Source organism: Balaenoptera physalus (assembly GCF_965194825.1).
Source record: "Balaenoptera physalus genome assembly, chromosome: 3".
Lineage (NCBI taxonomy): Eukaryota > Metazoa > Chordata > Mammalia > Artiodactyla > Balaenopteridae > Balaenoptera > Balaenoptera physalus.
This window is the reverse complement of record NC_138890.1, coordinates 87,990,179-88,003,561: the sequence shown is the minus strand read 5'-3', so window position 1 is coordinate 88,003,561 and position 13,383 is coordinate 87,990,179. Positions and strand designations below refer to the sequence as shown.

Genomic DNA, 13,383 nt, shown 5'->3' with positions numbered 1-13,383 from the left:
TAAATAACTGTAGAATGAATAGATTTCACTTAAAGCAAAAGGGAGAAATGTAGTCACACTGGCAGTGTCCTTTAGAGGCTCATATTTGCATTGTCAAAATAATATATTGCCGGCTCAGCCCTCGTAGGTTTTTGTTATTTTTTGCCAGCAAATACAGTATGCATTGAATATTCACTTAATTGTAGACAGACAAAAGAAATAGCCAGTTGTATCCCTTGTATTTTAGACCTCCCACATGCTTGAGGCTTGGTAACAATAGCACAGTAGTTAAGCCTGTCTCTATAGAAACTCCCCTTCCTTTTAGATTTCATAGATAAGAGGTTATTCTCAGCAGGGTATATTTTGTGTCCCACCAGTAGGTGGAATTGGTGGCTGTGTATGTTTTGCTTCAGCCACTCATCATGTTGCTTTATTACTCTGCTGGATGGGGCTGTATTTGGAACTATAGGTCTTGTTAAAAATATTTCTTTATAGTTGAATTGCAAATGTCTTTAGATAAAGTGTCCAGGATATTTGAGATGTAGTAGGAAAAGTCAAAGAACTAAGTTGTCAACATCAATTCTTTTTTCAAAACAACTTTACATAGATGTGTACATATTTGTTGTTTGATTATTGCTCTGCTGCTGGCTTTTCGGTAGAGTTTGTACTTGTGATTTTCTTTTTCTTAGTTTAGGTTACTTAATGGATAGGAAATTTTTGATGTGGTATGAGAGAGGATAAAATTTTGGTTCCATATTATGAGAATATTACTGTCAACTTATCAACACTGTTCAGATTTTTTTAATTTAAAAAATTCCTTAAATTAGAGATAAATTATAAATAGTTGAATTAGATATTATGATTGTTACATATGAAATGCTTTTTGGCTTTTTCATTTTTCTCATTGATATCTGAATTTGTACAGTTTTCAGAGTATTTTTATCATTTCAATGTTAGTGGCTTGTTGAGTCTCACATCCATTCAAGTGGAATTTCATTAACTGAAAACGTTTGCTAAATTTTTAAATATGTCTTTATATGAATGAAACGTGAGGTTATGCAAAGGTAAAGCAATGGAATGTGACTGAGTTTACATCAGGCATATGAATCAGACCTTTGTGGTATATTTGTGTCTTAATTTAGGTTGGTTGAAGACTTTTGATGACTACTTTCGAGAGAAGACTCAGTATATTTTTAATAACATGGTCATCAAGTTGAAAGAAGACCCACGGAGGAAATTTATGTGGTCTGAGATCTCTTACCTTTCAAAGTGGTGGGAAACTATAGATAGTCAGAAGAAGGATGCTGTTAAAAGGTTTGTTTTTTAAAACTTTTTTTTTTAATTTGGTAATATTAAACATTAATTATACAGTGAAACAGGTGTTGAATTTTTAGAACGTGAAAATTCTTAGCTTTATATCTGAAACTTAAAATATTTCTTTGCATTCTGTTTTTCCTTGATTCTGGTTCATCTCTGAAAAAGTGACTTGAAACTTTTCCATTGAAATCCTTATGTTCCAGCTTTGTCCTAGAAATGGAATTACTAGGTCAAAGGGGCTTAATATTTTAAAGATTTTTTGAAGCATATAATCAAAGTGACCCCTGGAAGAGTGGTTTCAGTGTATTCTTCAATCTTCCATATAGAAAGGTACCAATTTCTCTGCATATTAGGCAACAGTATAATTTTTTCTAAAACTTTGACCAATTTAAGTGGTGAAAAATGTGAATTTTTGATTAGTGATAGTGTTCCATGTTTTCTCATACATACAGGCAGAGCTTTTTTTTGTATTGCTTGATCATGTACTTTTTCTTACTGATTTGTAAGAATATTTATATACACATACCAACCTTTATTTTTCCTGAAGCTTTGTATTTCTTCTTAATTCTTAGTATTTGATATAAAGACTTTTAAAATTTTTATTTAGTCAAGTGTATTAATCTGTTTTCTTGATTGACTTTGCTGTCATATTTAAAAAGTCTTCCCCAATCCAAGAGATGAGATAGTCTTTTTTTCCCCAATTTAGTTTTTTATTGTTCACTTTTATAAATCCTCCAGTTTATTTTTTTAATGTGGTGTGATGGGAGGTTTTGCTCCCCATGTCTCCCTCCTCCCTGCTCCCAGGACTTTAAGGATTGTCTTAGCGTAAATTGCTTTCTTTTACTTATTTAACATCACATATACAGTGCTTACTGTATTACTTCCTGTTTTAAGTACCTTGCAAATGATAACTGATAATCCTCACAACAATCCTGTGAAGTAGATACAATGACGATCCTGATTTTACAGATAAGGCCACTTGTCATCCAGGGTCACCCAGCTGCACGTGCTGCGCTAGTTACCATCCAGTCCAGCCCCACAGGCTGTTTGTTCCCTTGCACGTTGTGCTGTGCTGCTTCCCTAAGACTTACATAGTCCATTCTTTTCTACTGACTTGAAGTGCCATCTTTACTATATTTCAATATGCATTGATTTCTGGGCTTTCTGACCTCTTTCATGGACTTTTCTGTTTAAGCGTAATTGTTGCGGCCTTATGTGTTTCAATAACAGACAGTTTAAATCTCCTCTTGCTTCTCTTTATTGAAAAGTTCTTTTAATGAGTGACCACTTAATTTTCCCAGAGAGCTTTAGAATTAACTTGCTAAATTCTTCCTACCCTATCAAAAAAAAAAAAAAAAAGAGGGGGATTTTGATAGATATTGACATAAACGTTTAAAGGTAATTTGGAGAGAATTGGTGTTCCATTATTATCTATCAGACATTTTTTCCCCCCCCAAGATAGCATGCTTAAAATGCTTATAAGAGTGGCCAGGAAGGTGCCATAACTGAAGGCTGTAGACTCTGAGGGTCCTGAATGCACCAGGAGTAACTGCCACACCCAAAGGGACTGCCCCCTCTTCCACTCCTGCCATGTGTGGCCACGGGAACCAGAGTTGTCAGGATATTCTTCCAGTTATTCTTGACAAGCTGGAATTCCAAAATGTTACATAAAATGTCTTGACTTTTTAAGTTGAAATGTTAGCAGCTAATTTAGGTTAACATACACACACACACAAATCCTTCGTTTAAATTGAGTTACCTACTGGTTTGCAGTGTTTCAGAAATTAAGAACTGCCCTGTGAAACCCTGCGGAATTGGTGTTTGTCTATACATATTTTTTCTTTTACTAAGTTCAGAGATTAAAACAGATTTTTTTTGTCTGTCTAGGTCTTATATTGCTCCTTGAGTACAAATAATACTTTATAGTTTCTTATAATTTTATAGTGTTTTACTCAGATTGTTCAGATTTTATTGCATCTGTAGTTATTTTGTTTGCTTGTTTTTGTTTGTTTTCTTATTATTTGGGGGAACCTGATTTTTTTCTTCATCTTAATTAGATCAGCTAAAGCTTTTACTATTTCTGTTGGTTTTTGTACCCCCAAAAAACTATTATATTTATATTTTACTGGTATTTACTCTTGACTTTTCTGCTTTTATTTAATTCCTTCTACCTGTTTTTTACTAATGCTAAATGGGCCAGTTGATTTATTTTAACAAGGAGCATTCCTCCCTCTGTGTCTGCCTTTTCACTGCTCTTACTAGCTTTCACATTTTTATGTTATTTTTTTCCTAAATATTCTGTATGTATTGTTTTCTCTTTGACTTGAGTATGTTAGGAAAATTTTCAAATTCCTATTTTTTTCCCAGTTATACTTTAGGTGTTAAAAGGTGGTTTTAATGTCTTGTGGTCAGAGAATATGGACTGCACAATTTTTATTCTTTAGATTTTTGAGTAACAGTGCCATTGATCCCTAAAATTCCACACTTTTGCCATATATCTAGGTATGCATAACTTATTAAATTTTCCATCTATCAATTCAAATATTTTTCAGCTTATGTGTTTTTGCTCTTACTAATTACTGTTTTTATTTCATTTGTTTTAGGATTCAGTTATCTAGTTGTTAAGTCTCTGGTCTCTCTTTGGCATATGCATTTTAATTTTAATTTTTTGGTTATATTTACTGCATTATGTGAGGTTTTTCTCAAGGTTTTTTGTTTTCTTTCCCACCTCACATTGTTCTCGATGGTGTGGAGCCTGTTCTTTTCTGGCTTCAAATGCTTGGTTTTAACTATGCTTTTAAATTACCCTTTAGTTCTGGGTTCTTTATATTGTTGTCTGTAAGTTCAAGCATTTTCCTTTCTTTTAATTCATCCATGAGTAATAACATGTATCCACACCTGGAATTTGTTTCAAAACAGAGAGTGTAACTCCACTCAAAGCCCTTCCTTTTCTAACCAAACACTTTGTTTGCCATCCATTTCACCTGATTTCCTTTTAGGAAATGGTCTCCAAACACAGAAGTCAGATCCTTCATTGTCCTGCCCCAGGTCAGATAGGTCAGTTATGATCTGAGCTCAGCTAATCAATATATTATTTCCCAGGGTTTTGAGCCTTTAGAGTGAAGCGAGGGTAAAGAGATGGAAAGAAGGGAAGCAGAATGGAGGGAAGGTTGCAGGTCAGCCCTCACAGCACTGGTGCATCCGCAAGATTCTTCCTGCCCTGTGTCACGGACCCTGTCATGCCTGTAGCATGACCTCTCATTTTTTTCCAGTCCTTTGTTAAGCCTAGACTTTTAGCCTGTCCTCAATTTTGTGTACCCAGGACTGTCCCCCAATACATTTCCTGTTCAGAGTCAGTCAGTGTTGCTTGCGACCAAGAAAGCTAGCTGATATATTTCTCCTCAAATCCTTTGTTGGAGAGCTGGGTTCCAGAAAAAAGAAAACAAACAAACAGAAAAACTTAATAGATACATAGGTTTGCTCCCATTATTTAAAATTCTGAGCTTGTACTAAGTGGCATTAATGATAGAATTTTTTTGACTACTACTGTAATGCTTATGCAATGCCTTGTTTTCCTCTTTTTGAAGATGAGTCTGTGGATTAAATATCTGTACCTAAATTTGCAAGCTAGCTGTTGAAGAGAAGAACCTGTTAATTCTAGCAGAGTTCTGTGTAAGCTTTTATTGTCCCTGAAGAATATCAGTTGATTGTGGGAACTTAACAGAAACATAACTCAAGTGATCCTCATAATCTATGCTAGCAATGACTTGTTTGATTCTTCCCCCCTGTGGCAGCAGTATTCGGCTCTATCAGCTTTCAGAAATGAAAATCTAGTTAACTAAAGGGAGATCCATGCAAACAACATCTAGCTTTTTTATTTTGTGTGACTCAGAGTAATTTAATCAAGTATAGTCATGGTTCCTACTTGTAATACATATCCAGTGGATTTAAAAGAAACTGCCTTGTTATAATCAGCACATTTTCCATCTACGCTTGTTTTATTTTGAAAATGACTGGTATGCTAACACTCTTTTTACTTTTTAGGCTTTCTATTTGAATACTTTTTGGCTAAATGCAGTTAAGTACTGCATGACGTTTATAATACAGCAAAATGTGAACCCTATTCAGAGTCAAACAGCTGAAACATTAGCCTTAGCGTTTCCTTTGACTAGCACCCAGCATATTACATATTCATTTTTCCTCTCTGGGCTCTGAGACATTGAAAGAGTTTTTACATTGCATCTGCTTCTGCTGTTGGGACCAGTGTTCAATTGAGAAGCGCACTGGGCTGTTGGAACCTAGAACAGTTTATGTGTTTGCCAGAATCTTGACCAGCTTCTCTGTGTGGACCTTTTGGTATAAAATAAGGCTCCAAATGTGTGAGTGGGGAAGGGTACCGTTAGATACTGTGTCTTCACTGCATTGCTGGATTTCATTGCTTTGCTGAGACCACGAAGTCTTTATCTAATCCACCATTCTCTTACTTCTTTTTTCCTAGGTTTATAGTTAAGTGAACCTTCTACCCTGTCCTTATAACTATCTCTGCTTATTGAAATCAGAGAAAAGTTTGAGATTACTTTCTTAAGTAATACAAATAATACAAATCCAAACTTATATTTTGCAAACTTACATGCATTCTGCATTATGAGTTCACTAGAAAAAAAAATACCTTTAAAGTTCTTATACTAACTAATTTATTATACATTTTATACAGGTCACATTTTGTGCTATTTAACCAAAGCCTGCTGTAAAATTTGCAGAGCAGTGAGAAGTTACGGTGTGTCATGTTCAGAGTAAATTGCAGATTTGGATTTAGTTTAGAGCCTAAAGATACATAGCATTTCATCAAAGGAATCAAAGCAGTGCACCAGTGTCTAAAATAACTTTGGTTCTACTAGTTGAAGCAGTGGTGTACATTTTAGAAAGTATGTATCCCATCCCCACCCGCTCCAATTCCAGTTCATCTGGATTGAGGTGTCTTTGCTTTGCTTTCACCTCTCATTCACTTCAGCTGCTGGCTTCTGTTTACATCAGCTATAGGCAAAAGCCATGAGGACTTCTCAGCCGCTCTGTCTGTTGGATACTTCTTCAGTCCTCTGGGAGGATTTCTTTGCAGCATTGACACTGACCACTCCATTCTCCTTGAAATTCTTTCCTGTTTTGTTTTTTCGTTTTTGTCTTCTGTGAGCCAGAGCTCTTTCTCTCCTGGTTCTAGTCCTGCATTGCTGAACATCCCTTTGTCATCATCCCTCTGACTCCCTCCTCTGCTCTTTCCTAAATATCCCAGTTCTCATCTGTGGGGTAGCACCGTTGGTTCTCCTCATTTTGCATGCCCTGCCACACTGCTGTTTTAATTTCCAGGTGTGTGGGCTGCTTCCAGATCTAAAGCTCCAACCTCGATTTCGTTCTTCTTCCCTAGTTAAGGGTAACAGTAACAGCTAACACTATTGAATGCTTGCTCTGTACTCAACGTAGGAGGCTTGTTCTAAACACTTAGATGTATTCATTCAGCCCATCCTGTAACATTCCTATGTGTTAAGATCCTTCATTATTCTCATTCTACTGCTGAGGCAACCAATGCAGAGGTGGTAAGGAATGCGCCTAAGGTCCCCCAGCGATTAAGTGTGGAGTGAGGACCAGAACCAGGAAGGCTCACCCCACAACCAGTGCTCCTGCCCACTGTGTGCTCTGCCTTCCGGTCTGCTGTTCATGTCATCCAGTCAGTCCCCACAAGCCTGTCAGCTGTGCCTTGTTAGTGTCTCTGCACAGTCACACACACACCACCCCCCCGCTCTATCCCCCTTACTCTTGTTTCCTGCTGTAATGAAAACCTCCAGCTGGTCTTCCTGTTTCCAACTTTGCCACTTCCAGGTGTCTTCCGTTTCACCCACAGAATTAGGTTTCTAATATATGAGTCTGCCCATGTCTCTTCTTGGCTTTCAAATGCTTCAGTGACAATTCATTGTCAAAAGGTACAGCGCAACCTCCTTTGCCTGGCACATCCTTGCTTTTGTCCTCTGATTCCTCCCTGCTTGTCCACCCTTACCTCAGATCACCTCCTGCCTCACACCCCACTCTTAGCCATGCTGAGCCACGTGGGTGTCCTCAGTCACAGGTTATTTCCTGCTTCTTAGGAACTTGCCCATGAGTTTAGCTGAGAATATTTTTTTCCTTTTGTGCATTGGATAATCTCAATCCTATTTATTCTTCAATACTCAGCTGAAATATTACCTCATCTCCAAAGCCTTCCCGTATTTTCTCCATCATCTATCCAACAAATATTGACTGTGCTAGATTCCAGGGATACAGGAAGTGAGTGAGACTTACCTGATCCCAACTCTCAGGGCAGAGCAAGGAAGACAATATAATTAACACAGTATCACAATAAAGTATTTCCTTCTATGGAAGCAAGAAGTGGGTCTTGGAAAGCTTCCTGAAGCAGGTGGTATTCAAGCTGAAACCTGAAAAGCTGTTAGAACTAGCCAGGTATAAAGAGGGTGGCAGAGGGTGGGGAAGGAATTCCAGGTTATGAGAGGAGAATTGTGATTACGGGCCAGGGATTAGCAAGAACGTGGCATGTTCAAACACCTGAAAGAAGTTTATTAGGCTGCAACAGTGCAAGGGAGGGTGTGCATGTAGGGGCTGAGTAATATGTGGTCATCTGGGACATGCAGATTAAAACTACAACAAGATACTATCCCAAACACCTTAGAATGGCTAAAATCAAAAAGACTGATAACACCAAGGCTTGAAAAGAATGTGCTGCAACTGGAATTCTCTCTGAAGTTAAATATACATCATGTGACCTGGGAGCTCCCTCCTAGGAATTTATCCAAGAAAAATAAAAACATGTTCACCAATGTTTTGGTGAACAGGAAACAGTTCAAATGTCCATCAATAAGATATTGGATTAAAATTTTGTGCCATATTTAAACAATGGAGTACCACTCAGCAATGAAAAATAATGAGTTACTGAAATACACAGAAGTATGAATGAATCTAACAAACACATTAGCAAAAGAATCCTGACACCAAAGAGTATTGTATGACTCCATTTTATGAAGTCTGAGAGTAACTAAACTAATCTATTGTGATATAAATCACTAAATAAGAATGTCTTTTTTGTGGGGGGGGAGTAAGGTAGGAATTGATTGGAAAGGGGCAGAAGGGAACTCTCTGAGTTGATGGGAATAGCCTATGTCTGAGTGTACAAATATCAGTTGTTTTGGGTAGTAACAGGGGTATAAACAGTTGTCAAAATACATCAAACTGAACACATGTATATTATTTGTTGTTATATCTCAATTATAAATACTTTAGAAAATACAATACATCCATAAACATAATGATATATGTCTGTTTATTAACATGGAAAGATGTTCATGGTATATAGTATTAAGTGAAATAAATTGATTAAAAACTATGCCTACCATAACCCTTTATGCATTTATAGCAAGATATTGAGTGGATTTTTAAATTTTATTCTTCAACCTCATATATTTTCTAGTTTATTTGAATGAACAGTTTATTTTGTTTTAGAAAAATGAAGTAATATTTACTATACAGTGAAATATTTCAAGTGTATCTTATTAAAACTTAACAGAAACTATTAATTCAATTGTCTAATATAAGAAATATTCTTAAATAAAATTTCGTGACTATTTTATGCTATAGTTTTGTTTATTTTTAGTGCTTAGGATAAATCAGGGTAGTATAACATTTATAGTTTAGAAAAAATTTTTATTTAATTCATATTTTAATATAAGCCTGAATATATAAAGGGTATACAATGAAAGGTAAGGTGCTGACTACTCCTGTCTTCTTGGCATCTATCTCTTCTCACAGGAGGCAGCTACTTTGACCAGATGCTTATCTAATTTATAGATACACAGGAAAAATATGTGCATGTACATATGTGCAAAGACACATTCATATTATACAAATGATAGCATGCCATGCACATTGTGCTTTTTTTTTTGAATGCATCTTTTTTTTTTATTGTGGTAAAATGTACGTAACTTAAAATTTACCATTTTAATGATCTTATGTGTGACATTCAGTGGCATTACATATATTCACATTGTCTTGCAACCATAACCATCTCCAGAACTTTTTCATCATCCCAAACTGAAATGCTATACCTATTAATAACTCCCCATTCCCCTTCACCTCTGCCCTGGCAACCACCATTCTGCCTTCTGTCTATAAATTTGACTATGCTAGGTACCCCATATAAGTAGAATCATACAATATTTGTTTTTTTGTGTGTCTGGCTTATTTCACTTAACATAATGTCTTCAAGGTTCATCCATGTGGAAGCATGTGTCAATTTCCTTACTTTCTAGGACTGAATAATATTCCATCGCATGAATATACCATGTTTTGTTTTTTCATTCATTCATCAATGGACGTTTGGATTGTTTTTACCTTTTGGCTATTGTAAAAATGCTGCTATGAATATGTGTACACAAATATCAGTTTGAGTCCTTGCTTTCAGTTCTCTTGTGTATATACCCAGAAGTGGAATTGCTGGATCATATAGCAGTTCTATGTTTAATATTTCACAGAACTCCCATACTGATTTCCACAACAGCTGCACCATTTCACATTGCCACCAGTAGTACCTGAGCTTTCCAGTTTCTCCACATTCCTTATCAATACCGGTTTCCTGTTTTTCTTTTCTTTTCTTACTTTTTTTTTTGCATAATAGCCCCTAATGGGTTTTGTACCATGGTTTTTAAACTTAATATATCTTGGAGAACCTTTCAGTAACCTTTCTTTTTAAAGACTATATAAAAGTGTTTGTTATGAGTGGGCCTTAATTTATGTAACTTCTCCTGATTAATGATCCTGTAGTTTTGTTTCTGGTCTTTTGTGAATGCATACAGTGTATCTTTATCTTTAGTGTATATAGTCATCCCTTGATAATCCTCAGGGGGTGGGTTGCAGAACCTGCCCCAGATACCCAAATCCTTATATATAAAATTGAGTAGTATTCGCATTTAACCTACGCACATTCTCCTGTGTACTTGAAATCATCTTGAGATTACTTATAATATTTAATACAATGTAAATATTATGTAACTAGTTGTAAATACAATGTCAATGCTATGTACATAGTTGCTAGTGTGTGGTAAATTCAAGTTTTGCTTTTTGAAACTTTCTGGAAATATTTTTGTTTTTTAAATCTTCCTTCAGAAGTTGATTGAATTTGTGGATGCAGAACCTGCGGATATGTAGGGCTGACTATACAGTGCTTTTATTTATTTTTATATATTTTCTGACTTCATTTTAATGAGCATAGATAAAAGTATGTATGCATTTTAAAATTTGATAGTTATTGCCAGCCTTAAGTAACAATACCTATTTGTAAATATCCTTGACATCACATGTTAACACAACTTTTTGATCTCATTGAAGTTTTAATTTGCATTTCCTCATGAGTGATATTAAACTTCTTTTCATTTTTAGGAGCTAGTAATTTCTGAAGTATCTGCTTCATATCTTTTGTTTGCTTTTCTTTTGGGTCGTTGGTACCCTTTTCTAGTAGGAACGCCCAGATTTAAATGGCGAGCAAAACAGAGATGATTCCTGCCTTCATGAGCTTACAGTCTATTGAGGGACAAAGACAGTAAACATGCAGATGTGTTATTAAATTTTGTGATAAATGCTGTGAAAGAAAAGTTTTGGATTTTATGAAAGATAACAACTTAGGTGGGGTTTGAGTGGAGTGTGGTGGCCAGAGAAGGCTCCTGATGGATCCGCTATGAGCCACTGAGGTAAATACTGGGAGGAAAAACATTCCAGACAGAGAGCATGGACTGCAAACTCAAAGAAAGGGTATGGCTGGAATGAAGTGAGGAAGAAGTGAGGAGATGACTCATTGGCCATCTGTCCCTCATATACTCTCTTAAGACGGGTGTCTATAATACTCAGAGGTATATGATGAGTTTCCCCAATTATTATGTGAGGGGTTTTTAAAACAAATCTTATTTTTACTCTCTCATTAGATATTCCCCATGAAAGGCATACGAGTCAGATAATCTGATGAGCAAATGTTTTTAGACTATTACTTGATTCATTGGGAGCCTCCATCTTTTTAAATTTTCCATTTAACTAATTTTTTATTTCAGAATGAATCACCGTACATCATCTTGTATTATTTCATATTTCCCCGTGCAAATTCAACTCGTTTTCTCATGTGAAATTAATTTGTGATTCTTTGAAGCTTGCTAAATGATGCATTGTTTGCTACTAAGTTATCTGTGACAATTTCCCCATTAGGGAAAAAAGCTCTTTGAGTCTATCCTTCTGTGTGTGACCAAATTTCAAATGTGTGATGTGTCAACATAGGGGAAAAAGTGACAGAGAAAATGGTTTGCAACTTCTTGTGCTTGGCAAGTAAATTCATAAATGTAAATTCTGGATCTTGGGCAAAGTGAGCTGTGACAGGTATGCTCAGCTTAATTTTGATCAGTATTTTCTTAAGTTCTTTATATCAAATTCTCAAGCAGAGAAATTGTAGAAACAGAGAAGTACATAATGGCTTACAAATCATTTAAAAAAGTAAAATAAGGGTGTTGTTAATTGTGAAAGTTAGTGCCTGGTTTCCTATTTTCTGGATTTGCTGCATGTATATACTCCTTTCTCTCCCTCTCTTTCCCTGTCTTTTCATTTGTTTCTGGATCTCTTGTTTATTAGAAAATATTAGGAAGAGCATTCATGCAAAAAATTTGCCAGAAACCAGAGCGTCTCTTGGTAGAAATTAAGCAATAGACCCTATGAGGTGGGCACATCTTCTTTGATTTTGTACTTCCCTCTTTTTTTTTCAGAGTTAAAACAGTGGTTGTTATTGGGGAATTAGATCTGGGTAACTTTTATTTACAATTTTCTGCATCCTTTCACTTTTATCATTAGAACAATAGGCATTGCTCTCCTAAAAGTAGTATAAGTAGTATGCCTGTTTTCTTTTTTTCCAGAACAAACAACCTTTTATTGAAGTATAGTTGATCTACAATGTTGTGTTAGTTCCAGGTATACAGCAAAGTGATTCACTTATGCATATATATGTGTATATATATATATACTCTTTTTCAGATTCTTTTGCATTATAGGTTATTAAAAGATATTGACTATAGTTCTCTGTGACATACAGTAGGTCCTTGTTGTTGTACCCCCCTGACAATTGCAGAGAAATAGCTCAATTCATGCTTGTTGAGCACTAAGTGAGTGGAAATACTTGGAAGCACCTGTACTTATTCTAAGTAACTTTTTCTATAGGTGTTTCCCATTACCTGATATTTTAAAAATTACGAAGGTGTCGAATGTACAGCTTGCAGTCTGTCTTAATTTTATTTTGTGTTGCTAACAATGGCAATGTTAAATATGGTACTTTTTGTAGGCTAACATAGCTTTTCTGCTATTGCTTATAAATATTTTTCTCAGTATTTCCTGGAGTGTTGTTTCTGTAAGACTGTCAGGCCTACTTTTTGTACCTATCACTACCTGATGATGATGGTGGCTGTGCTTCTCAGTCATTAGGTCAGTGTTTTCCTCAGGTATATTTGGATCATTTTGTTTTCCTGTCATTCTTCAGGTGCTTCTTAAGTGCTTATCACATATGTTCTAGAAATCAGGGGTATACATGGCAAATTTGTGCACTTCTGCAGTTTTTATGTGTGCATGTGTATTTTTTGTTTGTTTGTTTAACTAGTCAAGTGGCATGTGTTTTTGCCTAACACAGTGAATATTTTATCTCAAGCCTGACCTTCCTGCCTGTAAGAATGTCTGGTTTATAATCTGGTTTTCACCATTCATATGTATAGACTAGGGAGAACAGGCAGTTGAGTGAAATAGGAGTACTCACTAACCTGATTATTTGTCCGGGTGTCCACTCATTGTCACATTGCTTCATATCTTAAATCATGTTGTCTATTTTCTTCCATTTTGTTCTACCTGATTAGAGAAACTTTCCTAAGAAAAACTAAAACCTAAGTTCTTTCTGGCCTGCTATTATGACATCACTTATGCCTCTTGTGACCTCCTCATGTAGTTTTTATTAAAAACCTGTGTGAGCCATTTCAAATA

General features: G+C 35.7%; 1 protein-coding gene across 1 annotated transcript in view; it reads left to right on the top strand.

Moving 5' to 3' along the window:
• The window catches only part of MAN2A1 (mannosidase alpha class 2A member 1), a 159,109-nt gene that overhangs the window by 46,585 nt on the left and 99,141 nt on the right, over positions 1 to 13,383 (top strand). Inside the window, exon 4 of the mRNA XM_082455725.1 lies at positions 1,122 to 1,293. Coding sequence (XP_082311851.1) covers positions 1,122 to 1,293 — 172 coding nt within the window. The remainder of the gene's footprint in view (positions 1 to 1,121; positions 1,294 to 13,383) is intronic.